This window comes from Triticum urartu, chromosome 7 (genome assembly GCF_003073215.2).
Source record: "Triticum urartu cultivar G1812 chromosome 7, Tu2.1, whole genome shotgun sequence".
NCBI classification, from domain to species: domain Eukaryota; kingdom Viridiplantae; phylum Streptophyta; class Magnoliopsida; order Poales; family Poaceae; genus Triticum; species Triticum urartu.
The window spans coordinates 388,545,168-388,566,974 of NC_053028.1; the positions used below are offsets into that span (position 1 = coordinate 388,545,168).

Genomic DNA, 21,807 nt, shown 5'->3' on the forward strand with positions numbered 1-21,807 from the left:
TGTAGCTCAGTGTTCATATTTTGTCAAGCATCTTGAGTAGATCACTGCCATGTGCTTTGTTGCTATGTTGGAGTGAAGTAGCTTAGTTTCTTGTTGCATTCTAGGTGGCATCGTGCTATTAATCGCAGAATTGTGCCATTATTGTTCTGCTTGCCATTTGCAAACCGTGCATCCGATTCCGGTGATCTTTATATCAATTTCGACCGAAATCAACTCATCTTTCCAGCGGCACACTTGGTTTGCCAAGTTGATTCCTTGATCAATATTTCCTTCCGGAGCATGCATATGCATTGCATATCACATCCCGCATATCGTGCCATGTTTTTGCATCTTGTTGCTTGCGCATTGCACCGTGGTTGATTGTTGTTTCCTTTGCTTGTGTTCTTGCTTTGGGTAGAGTCGAGAGACGATTGCGTGATCGAGGAACCCGTTGAGTACGCTTACGAGGCTCAAGCTTTCGTCAACTCTGAGAACTTTGCAGGCAAGATGACCATACCCTCGAAATCACTTCTATCTTTGCTTGCTAGTTGCTCGCTCTTTTGCTATGTCGCGATACCTACCACTTGCTATATCATGTCTCCCATATTTCCATGTCAAACCTCTAACCCACCTTGTCCTAGCAAACCATTGTATGGCTATGTTACCACTTTGCTCAGCCCTCTTATAGCGTTGCTAGTTGCAGGTGAAGATGCACTTAGTTCCATGTTGGAACACGGATATTGTTGGGATATCATTATTATATCTTGTTTACTTTAATGCATCTATATACTTGGTAAAGGGTGGAAGGCTCGGCCTTATGCCTAGTGTTTTGTTCCACTCTTGCCGCCCTAGTTTCCGGCATACCGGTGTTATGTTCCTTGATTTTGCGTTCCTTACGTGGTTGGGTTATAATGGGAACCCCTTGATAGTTCGCTTTGAATAAAATTCCTCCAGCAAGGCCCAACCTTGGTTTTACCATTTGCCACCTAAGCCTTTTTCCCTTGGGTTCTGCAGACTCAAGGGTCATCTTTATTTTAAACCCCCGGGCCAGTGCTCCTCTGAGTGTTGGTCCAAACTGGGCGATGTCCGGTGCCCCCTGGGCAACCAGGGTTTATGCCAACCCGACGTCTTGCCCATCCGGTGTGCCCTGAGAACGAGATACGTGCGACTCCTATCGGGATTTGTCGGCACATCGGGTGGCTTTGCTGGTCTTGTTTTACCATTGTCGAAATGTCTTGTAACCGGGATTCCGAGTCTGATCGGGTCTTCCTGGGAGAAGGAATATCCTTTGTTGACCATGAGAGCTTTTGATGGGCTAAGTTGGGACACCCCTACAGGGTTATGAACTTTCGAAAGCCGTGCCCGCGGTTATGGGCAGATGGGAATTTATTAATATCCGGTTGTAGAAAACCTGACACTTAACTTAATTGAAATGAATCAACCGCGTGTGTAACCGTGATGGTCTCTTTTCGGTGGAGTCCAGGAAAAGAACACGGTCTCGTGTTATGCTTGAACGTAAGTAGTTTTAGGATCACTTCTTAATCTGTATAGCTTCTCGGCCGTGCTTTCCTTCTCTTCTCACTCTCATTTGCGTAAGTTAGCCACCATATATGCTAGTGCTTGCTGCAGATCCACCTCACCACCTTTTCCGACCCATAAGCTTAAATAGTCTTGATCGCGAGGGTGTGAGATTGCTGAGTCCCCGTGACTCACAGATTACTTCCAAAACTAGATGCAGGTGCCGATGATGCCAGTGTAGGGGACGCGACCGAACTCAAGTGGGAGTTCGACGAGGATTCTGGACGTTACTATGTTTCCTTTCCGGACGATCAATAGAGGAGCCCAGTTGGGGCGATCGGGAATCTATGCAATTGGGGTTGTCTTTCTTTATTTGGTTCCGTAGTCGGACCTTGATTGTATTCTGGATGATGTAATGCTATATTTATGTATTGTGTGAAGTGGCGATTGTAAGCCAACTTTTATCCCTTTCTTATTCAGTACATGGGATGTGTAAAGATTACCCCTCTTGCGACATGCTTACTATGCGGTTATGCCTCTAAGTCGTGCTCCGACACGTGGGAGACATAGCCGCATCGTGGGTGTTACAAGTTGGTAATCAGAGCCTTCCCCGACTTAGGAGCCCCTGCTTGATCGAATCGTTGACGTTGTTGAGTCTAGAAAAATGTTTTGAGTCTTATAGGATTATATATATCGGAGAGTAGGATTCTTTTTACTCCTCGGTCCCTTCGTCGCTCTAGTGAGGCCTCCTGACGTAGAGTTTTGACTCTTCTCTTCTCAAATTTCACTAAAAAATTTAGGATCACACGGGTATCTTGGAATCGTTTCGATGGTTTTGTGACGAGAACATTGTTCTTGGTGCCTCCTGACATTTAGAGGTTGTGGCAGTGTCCCGGGGAGTTGAGCTCCGAGGTGTTGTCATCACAATTTTATCGTTGCAGTTCTGGAATACCTGAGTTCGTCGACATCGAAAATCTCCTTTATGCAGTTGTTGGTGAGATAACCTCGACGCCACCCAGTACTGGGGCGGGAGTTCGGGAGTATTGCAATAACTCGTATACGGATGCTTTTCAAAGGTTGAGGTAAATGATTTCCGAAGGTTTCTTGGTTATGTGTTGAAGGATGGATACAGCTGGATGTAGGATTTGTTAGTTTTGGGTGAGATATTATGCTTCCTGTCATGGAATTGTCACGGCAGATGTCCTAGTGTGAGGACTTAGTCGTGAGGCCAACGCATCTATGTGGTAGCTTGAGAGAGGTTGAGCGGAATCGAGAGACGTGCAACGGATCAACACACAAGACAGGGATTTAGACAGCTTTGGGCCCCGGGAAACATCATCCGGTAACAACCCTACATGCTGTTTGAGGCTAGGTCTCATTATCATCACGAGGGAGTCGTCGTAAACCGGCTCTCCTCTTTGTGTCTAGCCCTAAGATTGTTTCCCTCTCCCTCCTCCCTCTTTGGGGAGCCCTGCCCCTCCTTATATATGTTGAAGGGGCGGGTTACATGTAGAGTCCAACTCGAACTTAAGACTTAACTATTATGACTTCTCTTCATGGGCTTCTTAACGTCTGCCGGTTTAACATTGTCTGCTGGTTTAACATTGTCTGTCGGTTTAACATTGTCTGCCGGTTTAACATTGTCTTAACACCTGTCGGTGCTACCATCTGTCTTAACTCTGCCGGTTTAACACTCGCCGGTTTACCGTCTTTCTTAGCCATCTGTCTTAACTCTCTGTCTTAACTCTCCGTCGGTTTACCATCCGCCAGTTTACCAAGGCCCAGCCGGGTCATACCACGGGGTATATCCCCGACACTTCCCCTGTATCCCCAACACCTGATTGCATAACCAGAAAGTTTCGGGAGTTTATAAGTGGGAATTCTAGTATCACGTAGGATATCTTTTCAACAGACACATGATACGATATGGGATCTATCATATGTTTGTTTCCGTCTTATTTTGCAAGCCAATCATTTGTTTTTGTTTTCAATTGTGGTATTCGAGTTGCTTCAAAGTCAAGTGTTGATTCCATACCTTCCTTAAGCGATGCTCTCATATTTCTATGAGAATATTAATCCTTTTTGATCATCAAGGTTGTCATCTCAATTCTTTTTCCAACCGACGTGCTCCTCTTCAAGTGGATCTGATCATTTCAACATTCGCGGGATCAATTCTCAGTTCTTTGCAACGGTGTTTGCTTCATCCGTCCCAAATTGCCTTTGTTTTTCCCCCCCCCCCCCCCTTTTTTTTCAAGGATTCAGATTTCTTAATCATGTATCCTTTTATTTGTGAGAGTCTCTCCATTCTTTTCCGTCAATGTTCTTATCCGGTGATTCTCAGGAAGATACTAACAGAGCCTCAAGGTTATCATTCTTCATTATTTTCCTTCTCCGATGAATTCAATTCAAGCTTTGGTGTTGATCATATCTTTTCCTCGTTTCAAATGTTTTCTCATGCCGGTGCACCTCATGATCATCCACTTCTCGCTATTCAATTGTTCCGGAGTCCTCAAGTTATCTCGAAGATTCGTGTTTCCACTCTGCTTTCGGTCAAGCTCTTTCGAGGATGTTATCTCATTCAAGCCATTTAAATCAACCGGTGCAATCTCCCTTTCAAGTAATCGTTAACGGTGTATCTTTTGAGTGGGCCCTAACCCACAGTTTTTTCCCAGGATCTTACCTGACTCTTCTAATTTTTCCCGGAGATAACCTCAACTTCTTTTCCAAGTTTGATGTAAGAATGAGTTATCGTCAGTCAAATGTCTTTCTCCAAGATCTTTCAAATTCTTTTCATTGTTGATTCAGCCTTTATATTCTTCATTATTCTGGAGTATCTCAACAATTTATGGTGGTGTTTCTCGTCGTCATTCTTGGATTTTGAAGACCGAAGAAGAGTTTTTTCCTCCAAATCTTATCCGTTCTCTCAGAGATGCGAAGCTCAAGCTTCATGCCATCCTCTCATAATTGTTTTCGATTGTGAGAATTCTTTTCACCAATCCGGAGCAATTCAAGAGTCTTTTCAATTTGATTATCCGAAGTCCATGATTGCGGGTTTATTCATTCTCAGCTTTCAACTCTCATTCTACAAATCTTACCGGTGCATCATTCAAGTATTCTCTAATCAGCTCGTCATCTCTTCGTTCTCATGTATCTAAATTCTCTCAAGCATCTTCGTTTATTTGCTAATCCTTCCCGGTGTTTCTTCATCTTTTATTCGTTCATTTTCAATTCTTATGGTGGTTCGTTCTAGATTCTTCTTCCTTCGTTTATCATATCAATGTATTCGTTGTTTTCAATCCTACCGGTGGATCGTTGAAGACCGTCTCAAGTTTGCTCCATATCTATCTTAATCCTTTCTACGAGAATAAGTAGTATGCCAAATCCGTTGCTTGTCATCAATCTAAAGTGGTGAAGGATACGCATGATGTAATTCTTATTCTTGTTTCATCGAGTGAATTCAATTCCTTATTCCGGAGGTTCATCAAAATTCTTGATTTCTTTTGTTCATCTTTCTTTTCCAGAGTTCCAAGTTTTTCTGCATTATCTCGCCGTGAAGCTCCATCTAATCATTGCAAGGCTTCAATCTTGTTCGCTTCAAACCTTCAATTCTTTTATGTTTTCTTTTCCTATCCGGAGTTCTTCATGGAGGCTCAACATGGTGGTTCATCAAGGATTCTTTTCATTCTTCAATTGTTCTTCAAGTTTTCTCTCGAAGCTAAGATCCGCCAAGCTATACTCTGAAATAAACATGGTGTTCAACACATGCCTTGTTTTGAGGAGTTCAAGCTTTCTTCATCTTGCATTCCGAAGTGCAATCCGTTCTACCTTATCATTTGAGGTGGTGTTATGTCATTGTGACAATTTGAGTTCGTGTTTCATGATTCAACACTTGTCAAGAATGAGATAGTTAAACCCATCAATCTCTTCGAGCATGAGCTCTTCTCAATCCATCAATCGCTTTGTTGGAGTTATCTTGGGTTATATTTCACCTAAAGCTTTCCCTAAGGATTGTTGCTATTTATGGTGCTTATAAATGACCCAAGTTCTTCATTTATCCTCCCGGTGAAATAGTTTCTCGTCTCCTTGTTCATATCAATCCAAATCCATAGTTTCCGTTAGTGGCAGAATTTCACCTCATAATTTTTGAGATGTTTTCCACAAGCCCACTTCAAGCTTATCCTTTCGTTGTTGATAATCCAACAACTCAGTTCTAGTATTTGTTGTAAGCGTGCTCTCCCAAGATCTTGTTTCCCTCAGTTCATTCCATTCCATTCTTTCATTTCTTCCGGAGGCATTGTGTTGTTTTTCTCTCCTCTCATCATCTCAAATTGTGAGGATCGTGTTCTTTTCATGCTTATCCATTTAACTGGAGTGTTGTGTCCTCTGCTCAAGTTCTTTTCATCTTATCAAGTCTTGCATCTCTTTTCAACCGGAGTGCTGTCCGAATTTGTTCTTCCTTGTTTCTTTTTCTAACGGAGTGTTTTTGTTCATCTTTGTTGTATTTTTTCTCGAATATGGTTTAACCTTTCAAGGTTCTTTGGTTTCACTCGTTTGTCAAAGAAGCAACTTAGTTTTACCTCTTATCTTCCTCTTCTTTTTTCCCTCCGGTGCCATCCTAGATCTCGAGACGAGATCCTCTCGTAGTGGTGGAGTGTTGTAACGCCCCGGATACAACTTTCCATATTTGTAACTCCTACTCTTGCCTTTTCCGGAGATGCGTTGTGAGTTTTCCTTGGTGGTTGGGCTTTTGTCTTCGTTTTGCTTTTGCTCATGTCATGCATTTCATATCATGTGCATCTCATTTGCATACGTGTTCGTCTCATGCATCCGAGCATTTTCCCCGTTGTTCGTTTTGCAATCCGACACTCCTATGTCCTCCCGCGCCCTCCTTTTGCCTTTTTTCGTGAGCGGGTGTTGAACATTCTCGGAATGGACCGAGATTTGCCAAGCGGCCTTGGTACACCACCGGTAGATCGCATGTCAAGTTTCGTGCCATTTGGAGTTCGTTTGATGCTCCAACGGTTAACCAGGGAATCATAAAGGCCTCGTGTGTGTTGCAGCCCACCACCCCTCCAAAGTGGCCCAATAACCCATTCAAACCCCCTCCATCCTCTCGGCCGTTCGATCACGATCGCGTGGCCGAAAACCGCACCTCATCTGGACATTCCTACCTCCCTATACCTATATATATATGTGCACCTCATCCAAAATCACGGTCTAACCCTAGATCTCACCTCCACCGTGCAACCGGACGCGTCCGCGCCGCGTCGGACATGTCCACCGCCAGCCTCCACATCGCTCTAGCCAATCCGAGCATGCCACGTCACCCCGCCGCCGCTCTCCTCCACCCCGCCGCTGCCACGTCAGCCGGCCGCCTCTCTCTCTCTCCTCTGCGCCCGCCGCAAGCCCGCGGGGCCCACAGCTGGCCCGCGCAGCCTGCGCGTCGCCCGCGGTCGCCCAAGCCGCCCGCGCGCCAGGCCGCCTCCGAGCGCCGCCATCTCCGCTGCCTTGCCTCCTCGCCGGCCATCGTCGCCCGCCCGGCCGCCGCTGTTCCATCACCCGGCCGCCGCTGCTCCACCGCCCGGCCGCCGCGACCTCGCAGGATCGTCGCGCGCGCGCCGCCTGTGCCGGAGCTCGCCGCCGGCCGCATCCTCCTCCCTCACCGTTGTCGCCCCGAACCTCTCCGGCCTCCTCCTTCTTCGTCTCCGGCTGGAACTCCGTCTCCGATGAACCTCAAACCACGTGCCCATGAACCCTAGATCTGTTTTCTGGCAGGTGAAAAATTCCAATAAGTCCCTTCTCTGTGATTATTTTTATGCCTACTTCATCATGCCATAACTTCTCACCCGTAGATCCGTTTTGCATGCATGAGATACCTAAATGTTCATCATGATGTGCTATTCATTTTGTTCCATTGTGCCATGCTTGTTTGAGTCCACCTTGATGCCCAAATTGTTGATGCAAGAGTGCTATAAAATGTTAGTTGCTGAATCTTAGCACATTATGAGCATTTGTCATTTTTGCTACAATTATTGTGTGCTGCATATGGACTTGAGCTCTACATGTGTTTTGGTCTATGCCATGTCATCTTTACAGGGGTGTATGCCATGTATTTTTGTGATCTTTGTGGTGACTAGCATAAGCATGCAAAGTAGCTCTCGTAATATTGCTGTTTTCAGGGACTCAGAATTTGACCAAGTCATTGCTCTGCTGTTATTTTTATGCCATGTATTCATGTTGCTAAAGTGAGATCCATGCTTCTTTTGAGTATGTTTAGTAAGGATGATTTTGACATATGGTTATGCTCTATCCATCCATGCCTCTATTTTCAATTATGGAGTGCCCTAGCATGACTTAATTTTGCTCTACTTTTGCTATAAAATGTTCCTGGCAGATTGTTTACATGTTAATCAATTTTGCCAAGGTTGTTGTAGTTGCTCCATGCATGCTATGAGTTTGTTCTTGCTTTGGTTAGCTTCTTGAACATGCCATCTTGCTGATGATATGCTTATCTTGTCATGCAATGCCTTGTGGTGAGTGAATCGAGCTCACAAAGAGGCCTTCATAAATCTGTTTTTGCCATCTCCAGTTTTCTGCTAAGTCTGAATATGTGAACGAAACTTGCTATGTTTACATGGGTGCCATCATATCTTATGATCCTTTTTGGCTTATGGTCAGTAAGGGACTTTTGTTCTATGCTTTGAGTAGATTCATGCCATGCCTTGGTTTGCTATGTCTTGTTCTTGTAGCATGTTGTTATCTTGCTCTAAACATTACTTCCTGATGTTAATTCCTGGCATGTTAGTATTTTCACTAAGTCTGTGAAGCTCATATCTTTTGCGCTTTTGCCATGCTTGTTTGATCCTGTTCTAGTGTGATTTAGCCGTAGCTCAGTGTTCATTTTTTGTCAAGTATCTTGAGTAGATCGCTGCCATGTGCTTTGTTGCTATGTTGGAGTGCATTAGCTTAGTTTCTTGTTGCATTCTAGGTGGCATCATGCTGTTCATCGCACAATTGTGCCATTATTGTTCTGCTTGCCATTTGCAAACCGTGCATCCGATTCCGGTGATCTTTATATCGATTTCGACCGAAATCAACTCATCTTTCCAGCGGCACATTTGGTTTGCCAAGTTGATTCCTTGATCACTCTTTCCTTCCGGAGCATGCATATGCATTGCATATCGCATCCCGCAAATCGTGCCATGTTTTTGCATCATGTTGCTTGCGCATTGCACCGTGGTTGATTATTGTTTCCTTTGCTTGTGTTCTTGCTTTGGGTAGAGCCGGGAGACGATTGCGTGATCGAGGAACCCGTTGAGTACGCTTACGAGGATCAAGCTTTCGTCAACTCTGAGAACTTTGCAGGCAAGATGACCATAACCTCGAAATCACTTCTATTTTTGCTTGCTAGTTGCTCGCTATTTTGCTATGCCGCGATACCTACCACTTGCTATATCATGCCTCTCATATTGCCATGTCAAACCTCTAACCCACCTTGTCATAGCAAACCGTTGTATGGTTATGTTACCGCTTTGCTCAGCCCCTCTTATAGCGTTGCTAGTTGCAGGTGAAGATGCACTTAGTTCCATGTTGGAACATGGATATTGTTGGGATATCATTATTATATCTTGTTTACTTTAATGCATCTATACACTTGGTAAAGGGTGGAAGGCTCGGCCTTATGCCTGGTGTTTTGTTCCACTCTTGCCGCCCTAGTTTCCGCCATACCGGTGTTATGTTCCTTGATTTTGTGTTCCTTACGCGGTTGGGTTACAATGGGAACCCCTTGACAGTTCGCTTTGAATAAAATTCCTCCAGCAAGGCCCAACCTTGGTTTTACCATTTGCCACCTAAGCCTTTTTCCCTTGGGTTCTGTAGACTCAAGGGTCATCTTTATTTTAAACCCCCGGGCCAGTGCTCCTCTGAGTGTTGGTCCAAACTGGGCGATGTACGACGCTCCCTGGGCAACCAGGGTTTATGCCAACCCGACGTCTTGCCCATCCGGTGTGCCCTGAGAATGAGATACGTGCGACTCCTATCGGGATTTGTCGGCACATCGGGTGGCTTTGCTGGTCTTATTTTACCATTGTCGAAATGTCTTGTAACCGGGATTCCGAGTCTGATCGGGTCTTCCTGGGAGAAGGAATATCCTTCGTTGACCGTGAGAGCTTATTATGGGCTAAGTTGGGACACCCCTACAGGGTTATGAACTTTCGAAAGCCGTGCCCGCGGTTATGGGCAGATGGGAATTTGTTAATATCCGGTTGTAGAAAACCTGGCACTTCACTTAATTAAAATGAATCAACCGCGTGTGTAACCGTGATGGTATCTTTTCGGCGGAGTCTGGGAAGAGAACACGGTCTCGTGTTATGCTTGAACGTAAGTAGTTTTAGGACCACTTCTTGATCTGTATAGCTTCTCGATCGTGCTTTGCTTCTCTTCTTGCTCTCATTTGCGTAAGTTAGCCACCATATATGCTAGTGCTTGCTGCAGATCCACCTCACCACCTTTTCCGACCCATAAGCTTAAATAGTCTTGATCGCGAGGGTGTGAGATTGCTGAGTCCCCGTGACTCACAGGTTACTTCCAAAACTAGATGCAGGTGCCGATGATGCCAGTGCAGGGAACGCGCCCGAACTCAAGTGGGAGTTCGACGAGGATTCAGGACGTTACTATGTTTCCTTTCCGGACGATCAGTAGAGGAGCCCAGTTGGGGCGAGCGGGGATCTATGCAATTGGGTTGTCTTTCTTTATTTGGTTCCGTAGTCGGACCTTGATTTGTATTCTGGATGATGTAATGCTATATTTATGTATTATGTGAAGTGGCGATTGTAAGCCAACTTTTATCCCTTTCTTATTCAGTACATAGGATGTGTAAAGATTACCCCTCTTGCGACATGCCTACTATGCGGTTATGCCTCTAAGTCGTGCTCCGACATGTGGGAGATATAGCCGCATCATGGGTGTTACAGCCGCGGTCTCTCTCGTGGAGTAGATCCGATGTGGATGAGCAATGCTCTATCTCTAAAATGAGCTAAACCAATGCTAACCCTAGAAAAGTAGAGGAGGAGTCGTTTATATAGGCAAAGGGGCGAAGGGGTACATGGGCCTCGGCCCAACATCATGCACGCAGGCACGGTCCGGATGATCCAGATGTTGGTCCGGATGATTCGGGCTTCGGGGGTCCGGATGATCCGGGTCGGCGTCCGAATCGTCCGGCTGTGTCGAGGGGGCTGCGAGAGGTCTAGATGTCCGGGTCCTGGTCCGGATGTGCGGGTATGTCCGGATGATCCGGGACTGGGTCCGGATGATCCGGCTTCAGGGTAGCTCCTGTTGCTCTCGGGTCTTCAATTGTCCGGATCGTCCGGGCTGGGGTCGAGATCATCCGGGCTGAGCCCGGATCGTTTGGGACCTCATCCGGATCATCCGGCCAACCTGGGACTTGGCTGATTTCTTCTCCGTCTTCACGCATATCTTCCGCTCCCGATCCTTCTTGCTCCTTAGCTTCTCCATGGCTAGCTCCTTGGTACCTGAGTATGCACAATGTCTCTGTTTGAGGTAGTAGCCATGTCTCATGTGCATCGAAGTGGAAATGTGAGAGGAGAGATGTCACCTCGGTTTCGAGAGCTCTTGCACGTGCTTGTGTCATGGGTTCGCTAGGCACTTGGTGAGATGATGGTAGGTCCATGGGGATGACCTTGGGATGCTCCGTATCAAGAGATGTCACCTCGGTCTCGATCGCTCTCGCACGTCTACTGTTGTCATCGGTCCACCTGGTGCTTGTAGTGACGATGGTAGGTCCATGGGGATGAATGTGTGATGCTCCATATCAGAAGGGAGGAGAATGCATGGAGAAGAGATGGTGGCAGACGAAGGAGTAGCAGGCTAGTAGGGGCGGTGGCCACGTGCTAGGGCCTAGGCAACACACGAACATACATGCATTGTTCGACCACCATGTTCGCCATGGTTGTGAGAGGAAAGAGGGGTACGGGTAGGAGCTAGGTTAGGGATTTTTTTCTGGTGAGTTGTCCGGCCACCATGGTTGTCATGGTTGCGAGAGGAAAGTGGGGTAAGGGGTGGCAGCTAGGTTAGATCTCTTTGGGTGTGGAGTGAGGTCCATCGGGTTCTGGTGGATCGGGGAAAGAACGGGCTCGACATTGGGATGAACCATGCTAAGCAGCAAACACTTGTTCGTCCATTTCCCCTTAAAAAAAACTTGTTCGTCCATTCTCAGGTGAGCCATGCTTCGGGTGCTTTTATGGCTCCTATTTAGAAGTTTTTATAATTTTTTGATCAAAGTAAAAAAAACTGTAAAAATAGAAGCAAAAGCCCAAACAAACAGGGCACGACTGATGTTATCCTTAAATAAAAGTAGTCTAACGAATGCAAAATAACCCGGAGCATGGCCTATGTGAGAATGACTTTTTGGCCAAAGTGGAAAAGCTGCAAAAGCCTAAACAAACAGGGCCTAACTGATGCAAAATAATCTGGAGCATGATTTTTTTGGCCAAAGTGGAAAAGCTGCAAAAGCAGAAGCAAAAGCCCAAACAGGGGATTGTTTTTTGCTAAAAAAAACAGGGCGATTTTTTTTTTTTTAGGGTTTACAGGGCGACTGCTGAGAAGAGAACTTTACGCCATCTGCTTTTGACTCTGACCTCCTCCTCATCCGACCCGTCAATCCCACTCCGAGCGCCACCTCACGAATCCAACCGTCATCACGGCATCTCCGATCCCCACACCCCCCCTCTTCCACCTTCTTATTGCCGTCCCCCTCCAGCCGCCGCCTGGGCCCTTGAGCGCCGTAGTTGGGAGCGAAACCCTCTCCCTCCCATTCCTACCAAACCCTAGAAAACCCAAAAAAATCCGCAAAATTACCCCCAAAAATCTTGAAAAAAATCATCAGGAACCTATCCTTCGGTCGGATCCGCTTATCTATTATCTCTCCTACCCTGTTGATGATGGCGGCGCAGGTTCAGGCGTCGGCAGCGCCAGCGGCTGGCGCGACGGAGGGCGGCGCGTCTCCGGCGGCTGGGGCTGCGGCAGCAGCCGCACCAGCAACTGCTGCGGCTTTCCCGGCGACTTCCCTGTACGTGGGGGATCTGGACGTGAGTGTGCAGGACGCGCAGCTCTTTGACGTCTTCAGCCAGGTCGGCTCGGTGGTGTCTGTGCGCGTGTGCCGGGACGTCAACACCAGGATGTCCCTAGGCTACGCGTACGTCAACTTCAGCAGCCCTGCCGATGGTATGTCTGTTCCTGCCTGTCATCTGTTGGTCAAATCCCGTGATTGGCCTGCTTGTAATGTCTTTGAAGTTGATTTAGTACAAATAGTGTTTATATGCTTATGGTCATGGCTTCATGCTTGACCCCTTTATGCATCGGGGATATACAGTGACAGTGGAGCCTCTCCCTTAAATTTTTAAGAGAATGTAGATTCAGTAGTGACTAAATGAGGATAAGTCAGTTATTTTGATATAGGTGCTAGTCTATGCAGTTAGCTAGTAGCGCTAGTAAGTTCAAACTATTCAAATCTATTTCGTTGGCAGTAACATGCAGAATCCGGGCAAATTTCTGTGATATACATTTAGAATTTTCGTTTGCACCGAACAGTATTTGCAATTCATTCTGTGTTGGGCAAACTAGCAGTGCTGTTTTGAACAGACATTTATGCAGAAACATACATGGTTTTATAGTTTTCTGATTTGGCATAACATGGTTTAGCAAGTCCTAAACATGATTGGAGATATATGATGCTCTAGGATGTGTTTGGTTCAAGGGACAAGATAAATGGATATGGGTATCCCCAACCAACTGGCTAGGGATAGCCATTTTTTCTGTTTGGTTGGGTAAGTGAGCATAACCCAGATCATGTTTGGTTTGAAGGATGAAATGTTGAGGATATCCATTGAAGAAAATCAAGGAGGAAAGTATTATGCATCAGCTCGTGTAGTCCCCTATTTTCTTGAAGCTCCTGCAGCAGAAAACCAACAAGAAAATCTGAGATTGGAATAGAAAGGCACTCACGAACACCTCACTTGTCCACCACGGATGCACAGCATACCTTGTTGTGCCTGCATGCACGCACGCATGCCACACTCCGCCGCCGCACACGGGCTCTCCGCTCCGGCAGCCACTCCTGCGTGCTCTGCTCCACAAGTCGCATCCGCTGCTCGCTATGCCCGACATCCGCGCCCGCGCCCCGATCTGCCAGCCAACTCCACCAGCGCTACCTCCTCTGCCTGGCATGCGGCGCTTTGCCAAGGAGAAGAGGGACACAAGCAGATCACCGGACTACCTCGATGCGTCGATCTGCAGTCGCCACCGTCGCCGCCCACGAAAAGAGAGATCTGGAAAGGGGTGAAAGGATAAGAGGGGTTCGGTGTCTGACAGGGGAGGCGGGGCGAAGAAAACGATTCGGACGCAGGGATGGCTACATCCGCCACTTTTTCACGGATCTGCGGAGCTGAGATTTTTGAGAATATTCCACGAATCTGGCTGCCCGTATCCCTCCTTGTCCATGAAGCAAACACCTGACATCCTTAAAAAAATGGCTATCCCTATCCCATAGAGGGATAACGAGGCAACCAAACGCACCCCTAATTGCTTTATCATGTCAAACTTACTGCTTATAAACTGGTCTTAATTTCTTGTGTACTGAATCTTTCTATTTTATAGACGCTGTCTATTTGTTCCTTAACTATAATTGCTTGCAGCTGCAAGGGCATTGGAAATGCTGAACTTCACTCCTGTTAATGGGAAGCCTATAAGGATAATGTATTCTAACCGTGACCCCAGCTCACGTAAAAGTGGTGCTGCAAATATATTTATCAAGGTATTACTAGTTGTCAATGCTTTTCTTCTTTGATTTCCACAACAAACTATTTTGCTTACCAATGCTTCTTTCATTGTTCACAGAATCTTGACAAGTCAATAGATAACAAAGCGCTCTATGACACATTTTCTGCCTTTGGAAACATTCTTTCATGCAAAGTTGCTACAGAAATATCTGGAGAATCCAAGGGTTATGGTTTTGTTCAGTATGAGCAGGACGAATCAGCACAGAATGCCATCAATGAGCTCAATGGGATGCTTTTGAATGACAAAAAGGTTTATGTTGGGCCTTTTGTTCGTAAACAGGAAAGGGAAAATGTTTTTGGCAGTCCCAAGTTCAATAATGTCTATGTAAAGAATCTATCAGAATCTACCACCGAAGATAATCTGAGAGAATTGTTTGGTAATTTTGGACCTATAACTAGTGTTATTGTAGTGCGAGCCGATGATGGTAAATCCAGATGCTTTGGATTCGTGAACTTTGAAAATCCGGATGATGCTGCACGTGCTGTTGAGGATTTGAATGGCAAGAAATTTGATGATAAGGAATTATATGTTGGTAGAGCTCAGAAGAAGTCTGAAAGGGAGATGCAATTGAAGGAAAATTTTGAGAAAAGCAATAAAGAGACAGCTGACAGGAACCAAGGCACTAACTTGTATTTGAAAAACTTGGATAGTAGTGTTGATGACGATGAGAAATTAAAAGAACTTTTTGCTGAATTTGGCACTATAACTTCTTGCAAGGTTCACTTCTTGTCCCTAATTTGTTCTGCACATTATTATTATGCATATACTTTGCTGCTGCTAATTGAAATCATGCCATAGGTTATGCGGGATTCGAATGGGGTCAACAAAGGATCTGGTTTTGTTGCATTTAAATCTTCCGAAGATGCTTCACGAGCTGTAAGTTGACATCTGAAAAATCCAATTTAAAGATTGCCTAGAGAAAAGTTCTACTAATATATCTTGTTGTACTTGTAGCTTGTGGCAATGAATGGTAAAATGGTTGGCGGTAAGCCTCTTTACGTAGCACTTGCGCAACGCAAGGAAGAAAGAAGAGCCAGGCTGCAGGTAATGGTCTTGTATATGAATTACTTCCAAAGTTATGTGACATGTGTCATGGAATGTATCACTTGTCAAGAATCATAATATTTAGTCTGTTCTACTGTCTAATTGAACATATGCACGCTGGATGTTATTTTCGCTCTAAAATGTCCTGTCATTTTCTCATTGACGTTTCAGGCGCAGTTTTCACAAATGCGTCCTGTGATGCCACCGCCCGTTGCTCCGCGCATGCCCATGTACCCCCCTGGTGTTTCTGGAATGGGCCAACAGCTATTCTATGGCCAACCACCTCCAGCTTTTGTTAACCCACAGGTATGTCAGTAGAGCAATCTTTTTTCCGTGTGCATATGAGTGGCTTAGCTAGCATCTTACATAGTATGCACCATGACAATTTAACAGGACATCTAGTTTGTCTATCTCACCGTATTTAATTTTTTGTCTCTTCTATGGTATGATTTGAGATTCACCAGTGATACGATAATGCTATCTTTGGCAAATTTGAAGCCTGATTTTAACGTTAGGGGCTATTCCAGATTTCCTACAAAGTAGGGATTTAATGGTTTCTGAAATTGGCAGTGACACAATGAGTTATTCTGATTCAGAAATCTCTGTTTCACTTCTAGGATTTTTAATTGGTGATGCTGGTTCCTTGTCATTTTGAATTTTGTACTATTGAAGCATTGTTTTTGTTTTGAAACACTTTATCGTGTGATAGCTTCGTGTCTTTTCAATTTTCTGGTCTTACATGCAAAAGATACAAAAAAGTTGATTTCCAATTTTAACTAAATCTTCTTTTGTTAAAATAAGGAATTAGGAAGCCAAATAGCTAAAATCTATAGTTTTGGTTTACTAGAACCATCCGCATATTGTTTCAGCTTGGTGGAAACCCAATTCTTCTCCTCAGGATCTCTTGAATGAAATTAGGGAGCGAAGTAAGTAGATATGTTATGATGGACAACTGCATATTTGGAAAATGATGCCAGATTGTTGGTTATCAACTGTTGGCTATTTTTGATATCCAAAGGGAATAATGTTGTAGGAGTACAAGGAAAATCAGTCAGTTCCAGGACTAACTTGCTGGAGGAGTTCTCACATTTTTTTACATAATGTGGCTGTGGTGCAGCAAATCCTAAACTACATTATTTTAGGGCCTATTCTCAGGGTAGGGAAACCATAGCATTGGAATGTCTTGCCCATTTGAATCCTACATGATTTTATTTTCTTTATTGCATCATGGGAGAAACAAAAGTTTTTTTCCAAGATGTTAAGAGCGGATGCTAGATTTCCTATGGAATGTAGTACAAATGATTCCTTGGGAAAAAATCATACGAATGGAACGACCAATGAAGGAATTTTTTTAAGGACTTTAATCCTCCAAAAATACTATGAAAATCCTCTGAATCAAAGTGGCCCTAGGTTGGTCAGTAGTGATTAATTAACTTTTTAGCTATACTTACTGTTGGATTGTAATTATTTATTATTCACAATAGTGTTTTTTATGTTTGAGATTTAAAGTTTCAACCAAGGTTGTCAAAATTGTGATCCTCAATCGGATCGTAGGTGTTCCCATAGAATCGCAAATCATAGAATTGGCATAGGTCCTAAGATTCTACCTGCTTTAAAAAGTTACTTTTTTGTAATTTCCCATTTGTTTAAATGGTTGCATGAGTGTTTATGTGACCAGTTAGAACCTATTTTGATTAATTAGTGTCAGTCCTTCTACATGAATATGTTGTCTATATGAGATTGACATACACGTTAAGGAAAAATATGTACCAACATGTTCTGAACATCAAATTAAAAGTGGCATACTGACATGTCCAAAAGCTAACAAAGGGCATCCAATCCAAGTTTTTGAGCAACAAAGGTTTAACGTACTAGAAATAGAAGACAACTTTAGTACGAGTCGTCTATTGATATCCTTGTACTCGTTCATGGGTGGTACTGCAGTACTAGAACTCCCAACACAGTATGAGGAAGGTCCTGAATTGTTGCCGCCAAGACCACGTTCGTCGTTGACATTGTTGTGTTCACAGTCAGTATCGTCATAATTATATGCATCAAGATCTTGATCTAACCCAAGATCACCATCTCCTACAAAAATTCCAAAATAATAGTCAGTAACGATGTAAAAGGAACAAGAATAATTAACTTGCTTCATCAAAAGAACTTCTCATACATGCTTCAGCTAGGCGACTAACAATATTTTCTACATCATTTTCAATGTCACTTTCATCTTCTTTGTCCATAGCAGCTTCACTACGAGCAATGCTATTAAAAGAATGCAACCAGTCCTTTTGTGGAGGAAGGTCATGTTCTTCTTTTTCAGTTATGCATTCATCATCAGAAGAGACATCGTCAATGTCATATTCCACAACTTGTCTTTGTCTTCTGCAGTCTGCTCATCAGTTGTACATGACAAGGACTAAATCAATTATCTTATCTTGGTGCAGACGATTTCTTCTCTTTGAGTGAACCTACACAAGTTTGAGAACTTAGCATTGCTACACGTGTTATATAATATTTCCTAGAGAACACATGACATTGATTCTTACTTGCTCAAATGCACTCCAGTTCCGTTCACAACCTGACGAACTAGAAGTTAAGCTAAGAACTCTAATTGCAAACCTCTGCAACTCTGGGCAATCATCTCCTGGCGAGTCCCACCAATAAGCTGGCTTTTTTTTAGTAATTGTCATAATAGCCATTGCATTCCAAATAGGCCCCCGGCATCCTGAATGAATCAATCTGCAGTTCTATCTTAACTCTTTCATCTAAATCAGGAACCATCTTTTCAAGCATGCAGAGATATATGGAGCTGTGTACGCCATCTTTCATTGATGATACTCCCTCTGTTCCATATTAGTTGTCGCTGATTCTGATTCAGTACAAAGTTGTACTAAATCAGCGACAACTAATATGGAATGGAGGGAGTATTAAGTATTGGTGTGTAGCTGATCAAAATAAAATTTCAAATGGTCAAAGTTAACTAAAACAAGGTTAATATAGCATATCTTGAAGCCACATTTATGAGTTACGGAGTCAGTATAGTAACATACCTTTTCTTGACATTGTTAAAATTTTGTTTTATTTATCTTTTGCATGATCCATCTCATCATACATCAGCGGCATTACTGGCTTCTTGTCCGAACCCACCATTTTGTAATTGGGAGTGCAGCCTTGAGACATGAGGCAACATTAGGCCAAAACCCACTGCTATCCAGAACAATTTCTTCAAAAATCGTCCCTTACGCAGAATTAAATCTGCTACTACTCCACTTTGTTGAAGTGAACATATTGATCACTGCGCCCTTGTGCTCATGCAAACAACCCAAAGTTAAAAAGGCAGTAGCAAATTTTGTCACTGCTGGCCTAATTAAATCCTGCCCTCCTGTGAATTCTCTCAACCAAGTAAGAACCATTGTTCTAGAATAAATGTAAGTAGTAATTTTTTGGCCCTTTGTAATTGTTGTCTGATGCATCGTAATCTTCTCAAAATCCTAAGAATTAAATCAATACAATGAGCTGCACATGGAGTCCATTTTTTCTTCTCTTTTTTACATCAACAATTCACCAGCTGCCATATGGTTAGCGCCATTATGTGTTACATCTTGAACAACATTATCTTATCTTACTTCCTCAACAGTATCAACAAAAATTTTAAATACTTGGTTGGCTATCTTAGAAATGTTAGAATTATCGACTGAGGCAAGAAAGACTGCACCTTTTGGGCTGTTCACTAAAAAGTTGCATATGGACTTTTTCTTTTTATCTGTCCAGCCATCAGACATAATTGTACATCCTGTCCTCTTCCACTCTTCTTTGAATTCAGAGAGCAAATTCATTGTTCTCTCAACCTCCAGCTTGAGAGATTTTACCCTCACTTCATGATATGATGGAGATTTAAAACCTTTGCCGAAGTTTCCAATCATTCCAGTCATCTTTATCCATTCTGGATCCTTGACAACATTAAATGAGATAGGATTGTTATTGAAGACCCGACAAATTTGAGCACAAACCTCTTCTCACTCTTCTTTTTTGTAAAATCGGTTCACTTTTGTTTGAGCTCTTGTGCTTGTTAGTGAATTGATTTGTCCCAGCTTCATCTTCATTGTTCTCAGCAGGAGTATTCCTTCGAACATCATTGTTCCATTTCTATGTTAAACTTCCTCTTCTTTGCATCATTTTTTTTTCTGCTTGGATCCCCAGATTTTTGAGAATTTTTTTTTTAACATCATCCGGAACTTTTTCGCAAGGCTCGACATTAAAACCTTGTCCCAGCCAAGTGATGCTTCAGTCCGTAGACACCTCCTTCATATTATTGGCAACATATTTTTTGGTTTCTGGTTGCTTCATAGGTTCACTGATCAGTGTTGAGGTAATTTTACTGTGGACTTGTCCTTTTGCTCACAGCATGGAATGTGATGTTACTAGCCCCTTGGTTCCTATAAATAACGAAAACAGCATATATCGTATCATCAGATATAAAATAATAATAATCAATCAAAAGCCTACTTTATTTTGTGGTGTGATTTCATGTGGGGCACCGCTAACCTGCGCCGGAGGAGGCCCATAGTAGCTGCACCACCGAAGGTAGGTGCTTCATCAGGGCGTGGAACACAAGGAATCCATTCTAATACTATCTAGTCGTTAGTAAATATATAAGATTAGCGGCCCAGGACGGATCTCGGTTCCCCGGCGACCTGGTGAAAAATCAGGCAACTTCCCATTAATCCAGCGATCCTCCCAAAACAGGGCCAGCCGACCGTCCCCGACTGTCATTGGATTCATAGGAGGTCCCCGACTGGCGATATAATGAATTAACTTATGCTTAAGAAAATTTCATTCATGTTGCAAATATTCTGTTATTTCATTCATTCTCACTTGGATGATAATTTTTAATATGCTCTCTTTCTGTAGCCTGGATTTGGTTTCCAGCAACATATGATTCCTGGAATGAGACCTGGTGTTGCTCCAATGCCAAATTTCGTCATGCCAATGGTGCAGCAAGGTCAGCAACCACAACGCCCATCTGGAAGGCGCGCAGGTGCTGGTGGAATGCAACAGCCAATGCCAATGGGTCATCAGCAGGTAATAGTTCTTCCTTTCCTTCCAAAGGAATGTGGCCTTTATTTTCTGCCTCCATGCCTGAACAGCTGAGTTAAACATTTTTCGCTGCAGATGGTTCCGAGGGGTGGCCGTGGTGGTTACCGTTATGCGTCTGGCCGTGGCATGCCTGATGCTGCATTCCGTGGTGTTGGAGCTATGGGGCCATCGCTGTATGAGATGGGAAGGATGACTCCTGGTGACACTGGAGCACCGCAGCAAGTTTCTAGTGGAGCATTAGCATCTGCACTTGCTAACTCTCCGCCGGAGCAGCAACGATTGGTTAGTTTTTTTTATTGCCTTCTCCGCATCAAGTGATAAGGCATTATGAACTCGGACAATAACTTGTAATTTGTGCAGATGCTTGGTGAAAGCTTGTATCCACTTGTTGATCAGCTGGAGCATGACCAGGCTGCCAAGGTTACCGGTATGCTTCTGGAGATGGACCAGACTGAGGTTCTTCATCTAATTGAGTCACCTGATGCTCTGAAGTCTAAGGTCGCTGAAGCTATGGAGGTTCTCCGCAGTGCTCAGCAGCAGCAGACCAATGTTCCAGCTGATCAGCTGGCTGCTCTTTCGCTGAGCGATGGCTTTGTTGCTTCTTAGTTGGAATGCTGCTTGTTTCTGGTTTCTGTATGTGCTTGGTGCTTCAGACCTGGAAGTGTCTAGTTTTACTCAAATAGATTTAACTATGGATTTCAACATTGTACTCTTTATATTTGTTTAAATATTGAGATTGAAAAATGATATATTTGTGGATTTCTGTTTGTCCTAGGTGCTGCTTGTTTAATTTTGGAAAATGATTTGCTTGTGCCTGCTGAAGTGACGCTGGCATCAGTCGCCACTACTGGCTGGCACTAGCCCCCTGGCATCAGTCGCCACTACTGGTTGGCACTAGCCCCCTGGCCCAACGCATCTTCACCTTGTCCTTGTTGGATGATCGTTTCTGCTTGTTGGATGATCGTTTCTGCTCCGTATCTGGTCGGTTTAAACCGGCCGAACCGTTGCGCTGGAGCATGTTGGATCTCAAGAGATCCAAGGACGCCGCCTGCGCAATGTGTTATCAGACCCATGTTTTTTTTGAAGCGTGCACGGGTTATTTTGTTGTGAGGAGACAGGGCGGTTGTGTTCGGCGATCGGCGGGCAACAGGGTCATTGTGTCCAGCACGTTGGATCTCAAGAGATCCAAGGACGCTGCCTGTGCCATGTGTTATCAGACCCATATTTTTTTTGAAGCGTGCACGGGGCATTTCGTTGCGAGGAGACAGGGTGGTTGTGTTCGGCGATCGGCGGGTGACAGGGTCATTGGTG

The 21,807-nt window shown here is 44.2% G+C and overlaps 1 protein-coding gene across 1 annotated transcript; it reads left to right on the top strand.

Annotated features, from left to right (window-relative positions):
- The first annotated feature begins 12,251 nt into the window (after positions 1-12,251).
- Positions 12,252-21,255, top strand: LOC125521104 (polyadenylate-binding protein 2-like). The gene is made up of 9 exons (XM_048686153.1): positions 12,252-12,738; positions 14,208-14,326; positions 14,410-15,069; positions 15,151-15,228; positions 15,307-15,396; positions 15,568-15,702; positions 20,311-20,481; positions 20,572-20,778; positions 20,857-21,255. Exons 1-9 carry the CDS (start codon positions 12,453-12,455, stop codon positions 21,100-21,102), a joined length of 1,992 nt encoding a protein of 663 aa, XP_048542110.1. The 5' UTR covers positions 12,252-12,452; the 3' UTR covers positions 21,103-21,255.
- Positions 21,256-21,807: the final 552 nt, after the last annotated feature.

Excerpts from the sequence above, each read along its gene's own strand:
- LOC125521104 (XM_048686153.1), top strand. The coding sequence starts at position 12,453 with ATGATGGCGGCGCAGGTTCAGGCGTCGGCAGCGCCAGCGGCTGGCGCG. Across the intron at positions 12,739-14,207 it reads CTTCAGCAGCCCTGCCGATG|CTGCAAGGGCATTGGAAATG; the intron begins GTATGTCTGTTC and ends AATTGCTTGCAG. Across the intron at positions 15,070-15,150 it reads GCACTATAACTTCTTGCAAG|GTTATGCGGGATTCGAATGG; the intron begins GTTCACTTCTTG and ends ATCATGCCATAG.